This window comes from Cynocephalus volans, chromosome 12 (assembly GCF_027409185.1).
Source record: "Cynocephalus volans isolate mCynVol1 chromosome 12, mCynVol1.pri, whole genome shotgun sequence".
Lineage (NCBI taxonomy): Eukaryota > Metazoa > Chordata > Mammalia > Dermoptera > Cynocephalidae > Cynocephalus > Cynocephalus volans.
This window is the reverse complement of record NC_084471.1, coordinates 107,713,735-107,729,578: the sequence shown is the minus strand read 5'-3', so window position 1 is coordinate 107,729,578 and position 15,844 is coordinate 107,713,735. Positions and strand designations below refer to the sequence as shown.

The 15,844-nt window shown below is 45.8% G+C and overlaps 1 protein-coding gene across 4 annotated transcripts; it reads right to left on the bottom strand.

Moving 5' to 3' along the window:
• Positions 1–156: 156 nt before the first annotated feature.
• On the bottom strand, positions 157–14,702 carry PEX5 (peroxisomal biogenesis factor 5). 4 transcript variants are annotated; one of them, XM_063115550.1, is made up of 16 exons: positions 14,625–14,702; positions 13,869–14,031; positions 13,401–13,436; positions 12,963–13,095; positions 12,669–12,800; positions 7,305–7,410; positions 6,702–6,792; positions 6,197–6,307; positions 5,862–5,954; positions 5,410–5,529; positions 3,693–3,836; positions 3,418–3,488; positions 2,783–2,995; positions 2,294–2,459; positions 1,798–1,955; positions 157–1,619 (listed from the first exon to the last, which is right to left on the bottom strand). In XM_063115550.1, exons 2-16 carry the CDS (start codon positions 14,013–14,015, stop codon positions 1,418–1,420), a joined length of 1,923 nt encoding a protein of 640 aa, XP_062971620.1. In that variant the 5' UTR covers positions 14,016–14,031; positions 14,625–14,702; the 3' UTR covers positions 157–1,417. The 4 variants fall into 4 exon arrangements, with proteins under 4 accessions (XP_062971620.1, XP_062971622.1, XP_062971623.1 ...); XM_063115552.1 differs by having other exon boundaries at positions 5,410–5,505; XM_063115553.1 differs by lacking the exon at positions 6,197–6,307.
• Between the last annotated feature and the right edge of the window lie 1,142 nt (positions 14,703–15,844).

Here is a 15,844-nt window from a genome sequence, read left to right as displayed (position 1 = left end):
GTGCTCAGTAATTACTAGACACATGGACGGGAAACCAATACATCAATGAGAAGTTGAGAGATAGAGAAGAAAAAAAATGCTGAACACCTATCCTCCAAACACCAACCCACCTCCCACCACCCCAACTTCACAACAGGCAGCAGAATTCATACCCACATCAGTTCAATTTATTCTTCACACAAATATTTTACAGTTTCATTTTTAAATCATTTACACATATTCATACAAAGAAAAATAAATTTCAGGATGGAATCTTGGGACCATGTAGTTTAAAAAAAAAAAAAACACTCTGATCATTAGCTACTAAAGACAAGGCAAGAGGCTTAGCTGTCATCTCTGGGGGTTAGTGTATCTCCCCACACAGGGGACAGTGAAGAATCCAAGCTGCTCCCTCACCTTCCTGCAATCTTCACCTTGTGGAGGTAATACAGGGAAAGGGGTTTCTCAACACTGTCCCCTAGAAACATTTTGAGAAGTACAGCAAAGGCTTATGGTAACACTGAACCCCCTCTTTGCTAGGAATTTGGCAAGATTGCAACTTCTGAATCAATTTTCTAGAATAGTTAGCTCAATTCCTAGCCTCAGGCCTTTCTAAGAGGGGGGGGACTACTGAACTTGCCACACCCCTCATCCCACTTGCTTTGTGCTCCCACCAAAGGCCCGAATTCAGAGCCCTTGATCTGATCCATCTAGTCCCGCCAGGCTCACTTCACAAATGAGCCTTCCTCCTACCCGACCCCCAACACTCTCTCAAGCAACTGACCCTGGCAGCCCCTGAGGACCCCTATGATAATGATACCAGCACTAGTGAATCAGCATCGTATGCACAGGGAATCTGAGCCCACAGCCAGGAGGGGTCCAAGAATGACAGCATTGTGAGCACCTTACTAAAATTCAGTTCTGCTGAGCCAAACCAACGTTTCAAACAGGCCAACTCCTAACACATACCACCCCAGGGACAGTCGTCATGAGAGCTGCACAGTAGAAAAACCTCCTTTTAAACATAGCTACCCGAGGAAGCTGGACTATTACCAATTCCTAGTAAAAGTGGGGGAAAGGACAGACATTACATATGTGGTAGACCCTATCAGAAACGGCAGCTGATAACAACAGTTACCCTACGTTGTTAGGTCCTACCCAAGAAGCAGCACCAAGAAAGGGCATGATGAGCAGAGATCTGTAACTGGATGTACAAGCCCTTGAATTACCAGGGACTCAGACAGCACAGCTCATTTTCCTACAATTATGTAGGATCTAGAACACAGACCACCCACCCCTACAATGAGGGAGCTCCCGAAAGGCTGTACCGCTTATGGTCATCAGCCCACCCCCTTGGTAGGTCCACCTGGGGAGAGGGAGTCACATCCTGAGTGGGGACCCCTCGGGCAGACACTCACAAGTGCATCGCATCCCACTGTCACTGGGGCAGGCCAAACATAGCTAGGAGGGTGGACAGATCCCGGGCGTCAGCTGCCCCATAGGCATCACTCTGGCCTAACATAGACAACGCCAAGCGCAGGGTGCTCCAGATGTTCTCCGACATGGCACCCCCTTCGCCCTGAGGGCCCCGGCTTTTCCTCTGCATGTTCAGGGCCTCCAGAAAGTGCTCCACAGCCTCCCTGTAGGGAAGAGGAGGGATGAGGGCTGGTGAGAACGCAGTGGAAGGAGGCAGGCTGGCCAGCATGGGCGGAGGGAAGCTGGGGCTTCTTAGTCAGGGGACGGGTCAGGGAATGAGCAGCTGGGGCTAGGGGCACACAGGAAAAGTTGATTCAGTCATTACTCAACAGACACTCTCACCGGTGAGCCCCAAGGTTGATGCAGCTGATGCCCAAGTTATAGCGGGACCGGATGTAGCCAGGCTGTAGCTCCAGGGCCCTGCGGTACGCAGCTACGGCTTCCTCACTCTGGTTTCCATTGGCCAGGGTGGCCCCTAGCTTGTTCCACAGCAGATAGTCCTGGAATAGGGATAGAGAAGGGTTGAGAACATGAGCGAGGCTCATACCAAATTCTGCCCACTCCTCCCCCTGCTTCACTGTTCAGCTAGGATGTGTCAGTACCCCGCTCCGTTCTCAACAGTTCACTGCGCGGCTACAATGTAACCCCTCTCACCCTATGCAGACTCCCCTTTGTCCAGATGACCCTGTACTCCCCCGCTTCTTTTCCCAATCCTCCTAAGGCAGTCGGTGCATGGGACGCTAGAATAAAACAGCCCATGATTCTAAAAGTCCAAACAAACGATTCTTCAGTAAGGTACAGAGTCATGTCCCACTTCCACTCCTCGCCTGAGGCTCACATTGGGATGAACACTGAGGGCAGCTGTGAAACAGTCCACGGCCTTATCATACTCCCCACTCAGGTTGAAAAGGACTCCCAAGCCACACTGCACATCAGGGTCAATGGATGTAGGGTCCAGGCGCACAGCGGCCAGGAAGAGCTCTTTCACTTCAAGAAACAGGGAACTGGAAAAGAATAACATTTAAAAAGTAGGTATACGGATATGTCTATATCCCTACCCACCAAATAATTCCTTAACTAGTCAATCATATCCCCAAGATTTATCAATCTATCAGCCATCCCTCCTAAATTCCAATTTAGAAATCTGGTTTTATGTTTCATTCCCAGCAGGGCACTGTAGAATGCAGACCTCCTTCAAGTTGATCCTGAGTTTCCCATCCACTTTTAGACCTGTGTGTCTCAATCTACCCATACTTCCAAAATCAAGGTCACCCTCTTACTGGGACTCAGGTTACTAATCCGCATCCCAGGAACCCCTCACACTCACTCAGACAACAGAGATCCCAGGATACGCTTGCTGGGACCTAGTCCTGCCCCACCAGCCCCTTCTTCACCAGGTGCCACCAGATGGGCATAGGCTGGTGTGTAGCGCAGCCAGTCTCGCAGGGTTTCACAGGCCTGTCGTTGCAGGGACTCATTCGTGAAGCTTACAGCCAGAGCCATCAGTGCTGTCCGATTATCTGGCTTTAGCTCCAGACACCTGTTTGGACAGGGATGGGCAAACTTGGTATTTGCAATGACACTGGCACTCATCAGTACCCTGGAATCCAAGCCAAGCTCTGAAATGCAGAGTCATGACGGCCTCACCTGCCTAACCTCCTCAGATTGAGATACAGAGGAATCCTCTGACACATGAGTTAATAATAAAGTTACAGATCTGAGAAGGGGAAAGTTTTAGCAGCCAAGGAACCAACCAGGGTCCAACAAATATAATCCAAAGCTTACGAAGGATTAGAACCAGTTATCTCCAACTCATTCCAAACCTCAGAGTTTCATCATTAGAAAACACTCTTGTTTGGTGACCAGAAAAAAAGACAAGGATCTGGATCTGGGCTCCTATCATTCTAAAGGTTATTTGTGGAGCCCTGGAACCATCTCACCCCCACCTTTCAGCGTACTCACCTCCGCAGTGCACTGATGGCTAACAGTTCTTGTTCATTCTCTGCCTGGGTGGTACCCAGATACTGCCAAGCCTGGAGGGAAGTTGACAGATTCCATCACCCCAGTATTCACCTTTCCACCCTCTCTCCTCTGGCTCCCAGTCATCACCTCTCTCTCAACCCCCGATCCTAGGCCATCACCCAGGCCCAAAGCCATCTGCACTATTCTCTTTGGGGCCTCCCTCAAAACTGGAAGAAGCAGTCTCTAATCTGAAATCAGAATAATGAGTCACTCACTTCCATGTGCTTAGGATCCTGCTGCACAGCCGCCTCAAAAAGCAGCACAGCATTGGGCAGGTCCCCTTCCTGAAGTCGCCGTAGCCCTTCTTCGAAAGGCTGAGGGTGATCACGCAAGGGGTTCTCTTCCTCAAACTGGTACCCCTACAAGGAAGGGAAGCACGTGAGAAATCATCTAAGAGGGATTTCAGTCAGAGCAGCAGGCAAGGTAGGATGACATTCTAGAGAGAGATAGAGAAGCTGAAGGCCTCCAAACAGGTATCAGAATTAAATGCTGGCAAAAATCTCCACATTATAAAGCCTATCTATGACTACAGTGAAATCATTCGGTATCAGGCTCATGCTGCCATCTCCTGCTCACAATAACCGGAAAGCTAGGCAAGTCGACAAACTCACCCATGCAGGGAATAAGCTTATTTTAGGAAGTCTTCATAGGCCTGCATTTCCACATCCTTGACTTCTCACCACTGGACAGAACACATTTCATAACAGGACCTCCTTACAGTAATGAGGTAAACATTCCATAGCTAATCAAAGTGCATTTCTTGTTATACTTCAATAAGTTGATGATGTATAAAGGAAATGCAATTTGGAGTCGGAGGCCCTGCGATTCAAATGCAACTCTCACCTAGCTCATAGGGTCGTTGCGTGCATTGACTGGTAACATATGTTCAAGCACTTTGAAAATTTTAATTTATTCTTCTATTTCATTCTTAATAATTATGAATATTAATCTTTATCTGATAGTAAGTGAAAGCTGGATCCCAAAATCCAGGTGGCCAGAGAATACTTCTGAAAGACACTGTTCTAGCTGAGGATTTCTCATTTGAGAAGAGTTATGATGCAATCTGCAAAACCTCGTCAACTGGCATTGTATATTAAGCAGAGAAATAATAAGGTAAGACAGAATTCACTAGTAAGCCGTATGACTTACCAGTGACTAGAAAATAAAATGACTAGGAAATAAAATGTTGCTTTTGAGGAGTAAATACTTATCACAAAACAATATACCAGAATGAAAACAAGACGCAAAATACCAGGCAGGTCCTTTCTAAATATGTAGTTAAGGACAAATTAGAATGAAACTGTGTATCATAAAGACATGAGGCACTTTATCATTATTTTGTGAAACTAATGAAGAATCAGGAATATTTAAATCCTATCAGCAAAGTTCTAAACCATGATAAATCATCAGAAGCAAATTATGTGTCACAAATGAAAATTAAATAATTACAATGGGGGTTTAAAAAGTGATACACTGTAGGAGATAGATTTGAGATAAATGTATAAAAAGTATATTCATGTTGAAATAGGTATGTTCTTAAAAAAAGAAAAGAAAATAGGTATGTTCTTGTTACATCTCTATACAGTATAAAAACCCAAAAGGCAATTTTCTCAAAACATTCCCAACCTGACTTCCAAAGCAGAGCTACTTCATCTGTGCTCTTAATGTAGCATGTGCAAAACTCCTTCATAGGTGACATGTCACTGTATTTGTTGTGGTTTGACAAGGGCAGTCTTATAAACCATTACATCCCAAGAATAAAGCACACACTCAACTAGAGGAAAGCAGGGGCAAGGGAAATAATTCAGACTTCTTTTCATGGAAAGGGGCTCAAGAAAATAACTACTTGAAAGTGAGTACCCTTAAATTGGGGATTAAGGGAAAGATAATAAAGAAGGAAATTCTGAAACCTGAAAAACTAGGCATTCTTACCTTATCATAGGAAGCAGACGTGAGGTCATCGTAGTCAGAAAGCCAGGGGTGAGCCTCAGCATCCCGCTTTGCCATCTCTTCCAACTCTGCCTGCAACTTGTCCCAGAAATCGACATCAGACTGTAAGGAAGGGAAGGCAGATAGAAAAAGGAGATCCATCACGACCACCCCACCCCACCCCCAGCTCCACTGGGACGGATTACCTAAGGCAGTAGTTTTTGAATTTCAATGTGTTTGAGAATCATCTGAAGAGCTTTTTTAAAATGTGGATTCCCAGAGCCTACCCCCATATTCTGGTTCAGTAGTCTGGGGCAAAGCTCAGCAATCTGCATTTTTTAAAGGTACCCACCCAACCCCAAGGAATTCTGACAGATGGTCCAGGACCGCACACACACTCTCTGTAAGGGAATGTTTTCTCTTGGGGTGTCCGCTCCTGCACTATCTGCTCTCACCTCTATAGCTGACTTGGCTCGTTCAAATTCCATATCAAGGGCAGATGTGTTTACTGGTCTTGTGAACTGGTCAACCCAGGCATCTGATGTACCCTGTGACAAAGAAGAATGGTCAGTACTATCACCACCAACTTTCTACCCACTAAACACGACCAACCTGGACACTTCTGAGAAGAACATTCTCAGAATTTCTTTCCCACCCACTGAGGACCTGGATGCTATCAAGACAAGCTGGCAATAAAATCTCTTCCCCATCTGGGACTACCAAACACTGAACCCAAGGTCTAGGGCACCAACTGGCTCTGAAGTGGGACTGAGAAGTGACAATGTCCTACCTGCTGCTGTATAAACTCTGCTGCCCACTGTTCTGCCTGAGCTCGGCCCGACCCTGCACCGGACTCCAAGGACACCTGCCCCTCGCCAATCTGCCGCACGAATTTCAGGAACTGGGGCACAGAGACACACATAGGCCACTTGGGAGAGGACTTCCAGGTGTGCACTCTCAACCATGCCCAAGAGGACCCTGTACTTGCCCCTCCCCCGACCATCTCTACCTACAGAGAGGATATGATAAAGACCCTGAAAGAAGGGAGAGAGCAGAAAGAAAGGGATTTCTGGCTCTAGAGATTTAAGAAGACACCAGAAAAGAGAAAGGTTAGTAGGTGAGGAAATTAGGAAATTTTGGAAGAAAGAGATAGGATCCTAAGTTTCTCTTCTCCAACAGAAGGAACAGACCTAGGATCTCTTCTCCTTCTTTAAACTAAAGTGGGGTAAGAGAAGCAAGACTCTTGCCTTCCAAGACCAGCTCTGCTGGGCAAAGCAGCAGGAGATGTGGCTCACCTCAGAGCTGGCCAATTTGGGGTCATCCACCTTGGCCACAAAGTCACTCGCCGTATGCTGCAGATCCTCCTCAGGATGATATTCATCATTCCTGGAACAGGTAAGAACAAACTAATTTTACACATTACTCTGCCACCACCTTCGCCATGCTGTTCCCCACTCTCAGCCCATGGCAATTACAGTTCCTACGGGAGAAAAGAGAGGGTGATATACTCCACTCTCTTGTTGAGGACCTACAAGTTCTAATTTACATTAATAAGGACATTTGGACAGGAGTGGGGAAGTATTAACTATCCTTTTACCTCTCTCCTTCCCAAACACATCTCTGCAGAGAGAAGGAATAGACAGCAGCAGGCTCAAAATTAAAAAGGGAACAGGGTATATAAAGGAAATTTCTAAATTCTGGTAGAATAGATACAAACCTTGACTATATTTGAAACATTAATTCATACGGGATAAAACAAGTGGAAACCTTAAAAAATAAAGTAGAAAAAGAGGGGACTGCAAGTTGGTTTAAGAATGTGGATGGAGGAGGTTGGGGGAGGCTGGGAAAACTTCCAATACTCCTTTCACAGGGATCTAGAAAGAAGTAGCCAGACGCACCAGCGATCAGTGGTGGCTGTTCCCTCAGGCTCTCCGAGCCACAGCTTCTCCTCCGACTGTTCCAGATATTCCTCAGCCCAGCGGGCAGGGGACACAGACAAGGGGTCTGCAAGGAGCAGAGAGTTAGAGAAATCATACAGGGTTTGGTGTGGGATCAGGGGAAGGGAAAGTAATACACATATACTCAACTGATCCTCTTAACCAATCCAAAGCAGACAAAACTCTGTTGACTCCTTCAGAGACCCCTAGTCAAAAGAAAACACTACTAAATTTCCAACATTTCTTCCATATGCAACCCACTCTCAAGAAGCCTGAGGTGGAACTTTACCAAGAGTTGAGAACAGGTGACAAATAAGGAAGCTCAGGAAAGGATTAAGAACCAAACTCCTGCTTGAAGTATGAAAGACTCCGACAACAAACAGCGAGCACTAGGGCATCCACCTTTCTCAAAAGTACTGCAGGGAACTAGTAAGGCTAAGGGAGAACAGAAGAGCTCCTGCTCCTTAACCAAATCTCTGGTCTGTTCACCTGCTACCCAGAGTTCACACTGTCCCAACAAAAGGAGCCCACTTCACCTTAATATGTCTACCAGGAGAGCCTAAGAGGCAGAATGCTGGGCTAGAATTAAAGATACATGGGTCCACTCTTCCCACTGGATGTTTGTTTTTTTAATTGTGCTCTAACACACAAACATGAAAGTACATAACATATACCAAACTTAAGTGTATTTAAGCTCAATTAATTCCTAGATATGAAGACACTCATATAACCACCACCCAGATCAAGATACAGAACGTTTAAAGTTCCCTCACAGGCTGCCTCATGCCTCCACCCACCAGAGGTAAATACTGACTTTTGTCATTTTTGATTATTTAAGAGCAGGTATGTTTTTAAGTTGAATTCTAGAAACTGTCTTAGAAGCTCTAGTGGCAAAGGGCACTGCTGCAACAACAGAACAAACATATCAAGGCAAAAAATTGAATGAGGGTGTTGAACTGTTTCTCAACCTGCAGGACTTTACCCTCCACTATCCTGGGGCCAGGAAAAAAAAAAAAGCAATGAGGCAGATTAGAGTCCCTAGAGAATGAGCAAACGCAGAGAAGGCACGAGCCGGCAGTGCTCTTTCCTTCTGCTCTGCACGCATGTCTTCACAAACCAAATACCAAAATGGTCACCCAGTTTTTGTCCCTACTTTGAAGATCTGACTGTTGTTGCTTTTAACAGTGAAAATGCAGATTTATTCCCTCAGTACAATGTATAACAAAACTTTCTACTTCATATTAACTAAGACTTTGCCTGAATAATTTCAACAAAGTGATCTCAAAATCTGAGAATGTAATGTCAAAATCTGACAAAACAAAGGATCAAGATTCTCTGAATATACCTAATTATAAATAATAAGCAATGTATAACTAATATAATAAAAAATATTGTTGACACTATATTTTGGTCATGGACTCTATCTCTTAATTTCAGGAGCACTCAACAATGACATCCAGATTCTGCTCCCTAGTTCTCACAGGCAACATTTCTCTTTGCTTTGCCTCAACGACACTGTTGGCTCAAGTATGGAAACAGAAAAGGAGATGCTTAATACTTAAATAGACTTCAGAATACTTCCCAGTTCCTGAGTCTCATTCTGTTGAAAAATAACTAGTACCTCCTCTTTACTCTCCAGTCACTCCTTATTCTTGACTAGAGTGTTTTGCAAAAGCCTATTCTGGCCACAAATACTCCTCAACTTACAGAGAACAAGGGCTCCTCAAATTCACAGGAACATTTCCACGAAATACTCCTCTCAAGGACAAGAGGTAACAGAAAAAATACAAAGCACCTGGACTTTACAACAGACATGAGGCAGATTAGGAAAAAAAAAAAAAAATGCTAAGAAAAGTCATCCTCCATAGCCATAATTTGGCATTTCGCTATATTAGCCACAAGACTCAGATTTTTCTGGCATTAGGAACCTGCTCCAACAAAGGAGTCCAATAACTAAAAGAACCAAAAGAATAACACTTGACCTTCACAATCTTTTTTGAGAAATTCCTACAGGAAATCACATCCATTTGGTTACATTTGCAATTGAAGCAACTAAGGCCAAAGGAGGAGAAGGGACTGTCCTAGGTCACATAGATTAGAGAATTAGAACCAATGGTCTAGATACCAAATATCCAATTCAGAGTGTTCACCTCATAAAATTTCTCATTGTGTATTCATTCCATCTGGACACATCTACCCCAAGCTCAAAAATCAAAACTCAGAACTTCCCACCCTTACCCGTGAAAGTTTCTGTTTGCTGAGTAGCACTGTGGAAAAGAATGTAGGTTCTAGAGTCAGCCTATCTGTATTCAAATCCCAGCTCCATCACTTTGTCACTCTGCATCTTCAGACAAGTTACTTAACCCTCTGAGTTTCCATTTCCTTATCTATAAAGCACAGTTAATAACAGCTACCTCAAAGGGCTGCGGTGGAGACAACAAATGTTAGCTATTATCACTACTGTTTGCTCATGGCAAACCCATACCAAAAGCAGAAAACATCCTGATGAGACCGTTATTCCTCTGATTCACAGCCTTTTCCTCCGCCATCCAGGGTGGATCTGTTGCCAATCACCTTCTGCTACTGCTGTCCACTGCTTTTCCTATGCAGGTTTATCTCTCATGATTATTATGTGAACTTTATATACCATGTCAACTGAGGCTGTCCAAATTCAAGAACGCTGAAAGATGTGTTTTATCTCCAGATCTGAGCAAGCACAAAAAGGAGAATTACTTGGCCCACAAGATTTAGGATGGGGCCAAATAATTTAGGATGCCATCAAGAAATACAGTAGACTAAAAAATGAGATCCATGTGGTGATGGAATAGTTCTGTATCTTGACTGTGGTGGTGCTTATACAAATCTACACATTTGATAAACTGGGTAAAACTACACACACACACACGGGCATGTAAAACTGGTGAACTCTAATAAGTTCTGTGGATTATACCAATCTATTCCCTGATTTTGATATTGTACATAACTAACAGTTATGCAAAATGGTGCCACAGGAAAAACTGGTTGAAGGGTACATAGAACCTTCTTGTACATCTTTTTTTGTACCTTCCAGTGAAACTATAATTATTTCCAAATAGAAAATAAAAATTAAAAAAAATTTGAGCTTCAAGGTTCCTTTTAAACTCGATTCTAGAATCTTAACAATGGGGATTTTAAAATAATAAGAATTTAAAGAGTATAACCTTCTCTCATCTCAAATTCTACTTATCTATAAAGAGTTAACCTATATAATTGATATAACATCACCCACAAATACTATAATAAAAAATGAAAGATAAAAAATGACTTACTAAAAAATCAACTCCCTTTAGCTTTTTCTCCAAAATCTTCATTCATTCATTCAATACCAAAGGGCTACTACATGCAAAGCCATACACTACTGCAACAGGACATTTTTATGAAGACAGACTTCAAACAGCTCAACTTCCCTTCCCAGGTTCCCATGTCCCTGCCTCTGCAAAACGGGTATAGTTCCAAAAGAATGTATAAAATAAAAGAAGAGCTCTCCAAAGAGAATTTAACAGGAGAGACAGATCCAACATGTTTCTCTGAAGTTGTTTTTCATTTACAGGTTAAGGAAAGTTTCACTGGCTGCAAGCAATTCAGGTCATCACGACAAATATCTCATCCATCTCAATGCTCATAGTAGCACTAATATTTTTCCTGAGTTACCAAAAATGACTGATGTCCATACATTGTAAGAGATGTCTCTCTGTGAGAAGTGTCAGCAAGTCTAAGGTGTGTGTGAAAAACCGAATTTCTGTCTGGTGGAGGGTCTTTGCTACAGCTCATATGTAACCAGAGGCAATTAACTTGAGGCAATTCCTCAGAGGAGAGTCTCAATTTTAGTGCAATGGTTTTAAGTATGAACCCTAGAGCCAGACAGACATGAGTTTGAACATCACCTCTCTTTGAATGATTTTGGAAAAGGATTTAACATTTCCAAATCTCAGGTTTCCTCGTATATAAAATGGGGGGAAATACCCACTTTAGAAGTGCTACTGTGAAGATCTAACGAGTTTAAGAATATAAAGTGCTTAGCACTATTAATGAACCCAAAAGCACCTACTGTTCCACCTTAACTCCAACTTCTGATTGGGAAAGAGAGTGAAGATAAAAGAGGCCAATAGGGCCGTCCAGTCAGCTCACCTGGTTAGTGCATGGTGCTGATAACACCAAGGTCAAAGGTTGGGATCCCCTTACTGGTCAGCCACCACATAAAAATTTAAAAAGAGACCAATAGCTTTTATTAAAGGTGAGCAGATTCTGGGGTTTTTCTCTTGTGTGTGGAGGAAGCCCTATCTTTAGGACAATAAAACTGGTGAGGGGAGAAACCAATTAGGTCCCATTAATCATCTCAGAAAAACTCAGCAACTTATAAGCCCTTCCTGAGAGTCTAGAATTGCTGTAATTTTCTCCAACTGTACCTCTTGTTATTCCCGCTTTCTTAAAGAGGAAAAAGGCTAACTTTTGAGGCCAATCAGGAAGAAGAAAGCTGAAGAGACTGCACTTCTGCCATGTCCCTAATCAGACGGGCTTAAAACAGGAAGAATCAATCCACAGGGACGCAGCAAGCAACAGGTGCTCTCAAAGTGGGAAAATTAGACTGAGACCTTGAAGTCTGTAGCCAAGCAAGAAGTACAGCACAACAGTTAAGCCCACAAGGTCTGGAATCATTCAAACCTAGAGTCCAACACCACCACTCACAAAACTGTGTCAATCTTGGGCAAGTTAACTTCTAAGCCTCAATTTTCTTATCTATAAACTAGGACTAAAAAGAGTAACTACCTCTAGAGTTCTTGTGAAGATTAAATACATAATACATTCAAAACACTTAACACAAAACCTAGAACATGACTATTATTGTTTATTTTTATTAATATCATCATAGGATAGTCTTTGCTCACCAAGACCATATACTTCAGGCCCTTGAATTCCACAATCACACTCTCCAAGGCCCCAATTCTGTTCAAAATAACTTAATGCCAGAATCACCAGGTGCTGTGGCAAATATTTCTCTCTTCCTGGGCAACTCTGCCATACATCTCATCTGTACATCCTCTCCACCAAACTACAGTAATGAAGTTCCAGATAACAAAGACGTAGACCTAACTCCTCCTTTTCTCTCTCTCTATCCAAATCTCATCCAGTTGACCTACAAGGAAACCGGTCCAGTGTCCTGATGAGTCAAAGGCCAGAAAAGTCATAAGCAGCTGAAATCACCCTATTTGCTAAGATGAATTAGGGGAACAATATAGAACTCTGTGCCAGAGGAACCATCATAGATTTTCCCATGACAAGCCTCACCTGTAACTTCAGAGATGAATTCTTGGGACCAGTCGGTCTCATTATAATCCTGAGTTACATCCACAGCATCTCCAGCTGCAAGAAACTCCTGGGCCCAATTCTCAGACAAGGCCAAGTCTGCCACACCAGGGGCTTAAAAGAGAGAGAGAGAGAGAACTAAGAAGAAAACACTCTGTTCCTTTTGTCTCCTGTATCTCAGTTCCCCAATGCCACACCATCCAAATATGGCCCTCCCTCTTGGCCCTGCCTGCACAGAAAATAATGACCTCCCCTCCCACCAGACTCTAGACTCACCTCTCTGGGGAGCCTGGCGGAAGTTTGACTGTTCAATCTCCTGCATCTCCGCCAGGAGGTCATCCATCTTGAAGGTCTGAGGGGCACGGGATACAAGTGGTGCATTCTGGTCCTGCAGGAATTCGGCCACCAACTGTCAGAAGAGAGATGGTGAAATGAACCCATGCAGTCAAGAGGCCCCAGTAAGAGACAGGGCCCGCTGGATGGGGATACTGATGTCAGATCCCAGGAAAGGAAACCACAGAAACTGGAGACACATAAAGAAAGAGAAATTTTCTTCCCACAGATTTGAAAACACAAAGTATACATTAAAAAACAAGCAGGCAAATCTCATTTGATCAGGAAAGTCCAAAGATTGAAATATGGCTGAACCTAGTGTAAAGGTAAAAACACAATAGGCAAGAGAAAACAGGATGGAAAAGACACTGGTATATTTACCTCATCTTCAGATGCTACTCCCAAAGGCTTGGAGACCTAAGATAGAAAAGACAGAGAGGCAATATGGTACAGCAGTGAAGACCACAGACACACAAGTCAAACACGGTAGAGTCAAATCCCAGCTCTACCATTTTTAAGACCTGGGGCAAGTCACGAACCTTCTGAGCCTCAGTTTCTTCATCTATAAACTGGTTGCCTTCATCTACATAAAGATGCACAGTGCTTAGTACAGTGTTTAGTAAACATTTATTAAGCAGTAATACTATTAGTTGCAACACAATAGAGAAAGCAGTTATCCCAAGATGTACAAATGGACCCTCCATCTCAGCCCACTACTTGGGCTTTCCACCTCAAGAACACTCTCCAAAGCTGGCCGGTTATCCCACTTGGTTAGGGCCTGGTGCTGACAACACCAAGGTCAAGGGGTTTGGATCCCCACACCGGCCAGTCCCCCAAAAGAACACTCACCGCCTCAGAGGCTGTGGTTCCCGGGGGCCAGGGGCCAGGCCTCAATCCCTCTTGCCGAAGGGCCTTGTCCTGGGTGAAGTGCCCGGCCAACTTCATGAGCGGGTTGGCACCCCCGCATTCGGCCTCCACCAGCTCCCGCATTGCCATGGTGACCGCCAGCTCTCTGATGAACAGAGAATTGAAACTGAGGCCCCGAAGCCAGACCCCTCCACAACTCACAACTCAGCCCGTACCTGGGGGAGGGCGGCAGACGTCTGTCCCGCTCGGGCCAGGTTGCAGACCACTGGCCACCCTCCACCTCGTGCCTTTTGCTGCGACCGCACCTCTGCCAAGAGTCCGAAGGGAGCCGGTACTCTCCTGCCTCAAAGACCACCGCTTTTAGCCGGGGCCTCTCCAGCGGCCTCCACAACTACGGTCTCAAGGGCGGGAGCAGCCAGCAGCCTCCCCCGACAAAAGGATCTGGACCCCAGGGGAATATGCGGGACGCTTCAACAACCGGGCTGGAGGGGGACACTAGCCGGGCAAGAAAGAGTGGAATCGCCGCCTGACCGTAAAGCCAGTCCCCCGCACCCGCGTCTCCAGGTGAGCACCGCGAGGGGCCATTCCCTCCCCCGACAGCACCTGAGCCCCTCCCTCCGCTCGGCCGGTCTCGGCCCATCCCTCCCGCGCTCCCGACCACCCCATCTCCCTCGCCCCAGTTGCCGCTCCAGCCCCGCCCCCGGGACCCGGGAGGCCACCCCAAGGGCGGAAGCAGACCTGGAACGTGTCCTCGCGCCCCCTCGGAGCCCTGCGCTTACTGCAGCGCGCCCCGCCGAACCACCGGCCCGGGCACCAGGTGCGGACTGGCGGGGGAGGGGAGAGGAGGGGGCGGGGCTCAGTCTTAAAGGGGCCGTGACAGCCGCTCTGCTGCCGAGGCTCTGCGGAAGTTGTTTGAAGGGGTAGGGCCTTAAGACTGCGACGCAGCGTGATGGGAGGAGCCGTGGGTCTTAAAGGGGAAAAGCTCCTTAAAGGAGAAGGCTTGGCTCTGGGAGCGTTGAAAAGGGTCACAGACGTTAGGATTTGTTTGATGGAAAGCTCAAAGAAGGATGGAGCTAGGAGGGGCTAACTGCGCTTTGGGGGAAAGCCAAGCGCAGGGGATTCTATGCTCAGCTCATCCTGGCTCTTCTCTGGGGGTACATTGTGACGGGGGGGGGATTCCTTGCCTCTCTGGGCCTCAGTTTCCCCCTCTAAAATGTGGCTGGCTGATCTTCCCAAGCCCAGGTAGGAGAAAGGCCCTAACACGGGAGTTCTGGGGGCCAAATCCGTGGCCCTTTCTAGGCTCCTAGGCCTACCTCCCTTCCATATTGCCCCTAACGGGACAGCGTCACAGTTTCCATAGACATAATCCTGCCCCCCCAGTCCCTCTGCCACCTCTGCGTGATGAGGAAAGTAGTTCTGGATGACGACAAATTCCGGAGACTAAAATAGGGTCCACCGCATCCCGAGACCTGAAGCTGGTAACATATACGGAAGGTGCATACTGATTCAGTCACTCCTCTCCTCTCCTTCCTGCCCCACCACTAGTCAAGGTCATCATGGTGGCCTTATTCCCACAGCTCCAAGCTGGGAACACACAGACATGATGCAAGAAATGCTTTTTAATCACGGAATATGAACCTAAGTCTCAGGCCCTACCATCTGCCAGAGAATTGGATCTGGTATCAATCTTCAAGGTCACTGGAAAACAAACCCTGATATCTCACCTGGCTCCAATACCCAGTGAATCCTGGTGTCAAGAAGAAGGGCAGGAAGGGTTCAGGGTTGCTGGTAGGTGAGCAAGTATGGAGTAGTTCCAGAAAGGCAGAAGTACCATCCCAGCCCAGGGCACAGGAGAGGAGGCAGGTGGACAGCAGGTGGTGCCCTGGGCCAGGCGTGTTTCCTGGCTGTCTTGTAGATTTCAAAGGTGCTAGGCCCAAGGTACCACAGGGGCATGGCTA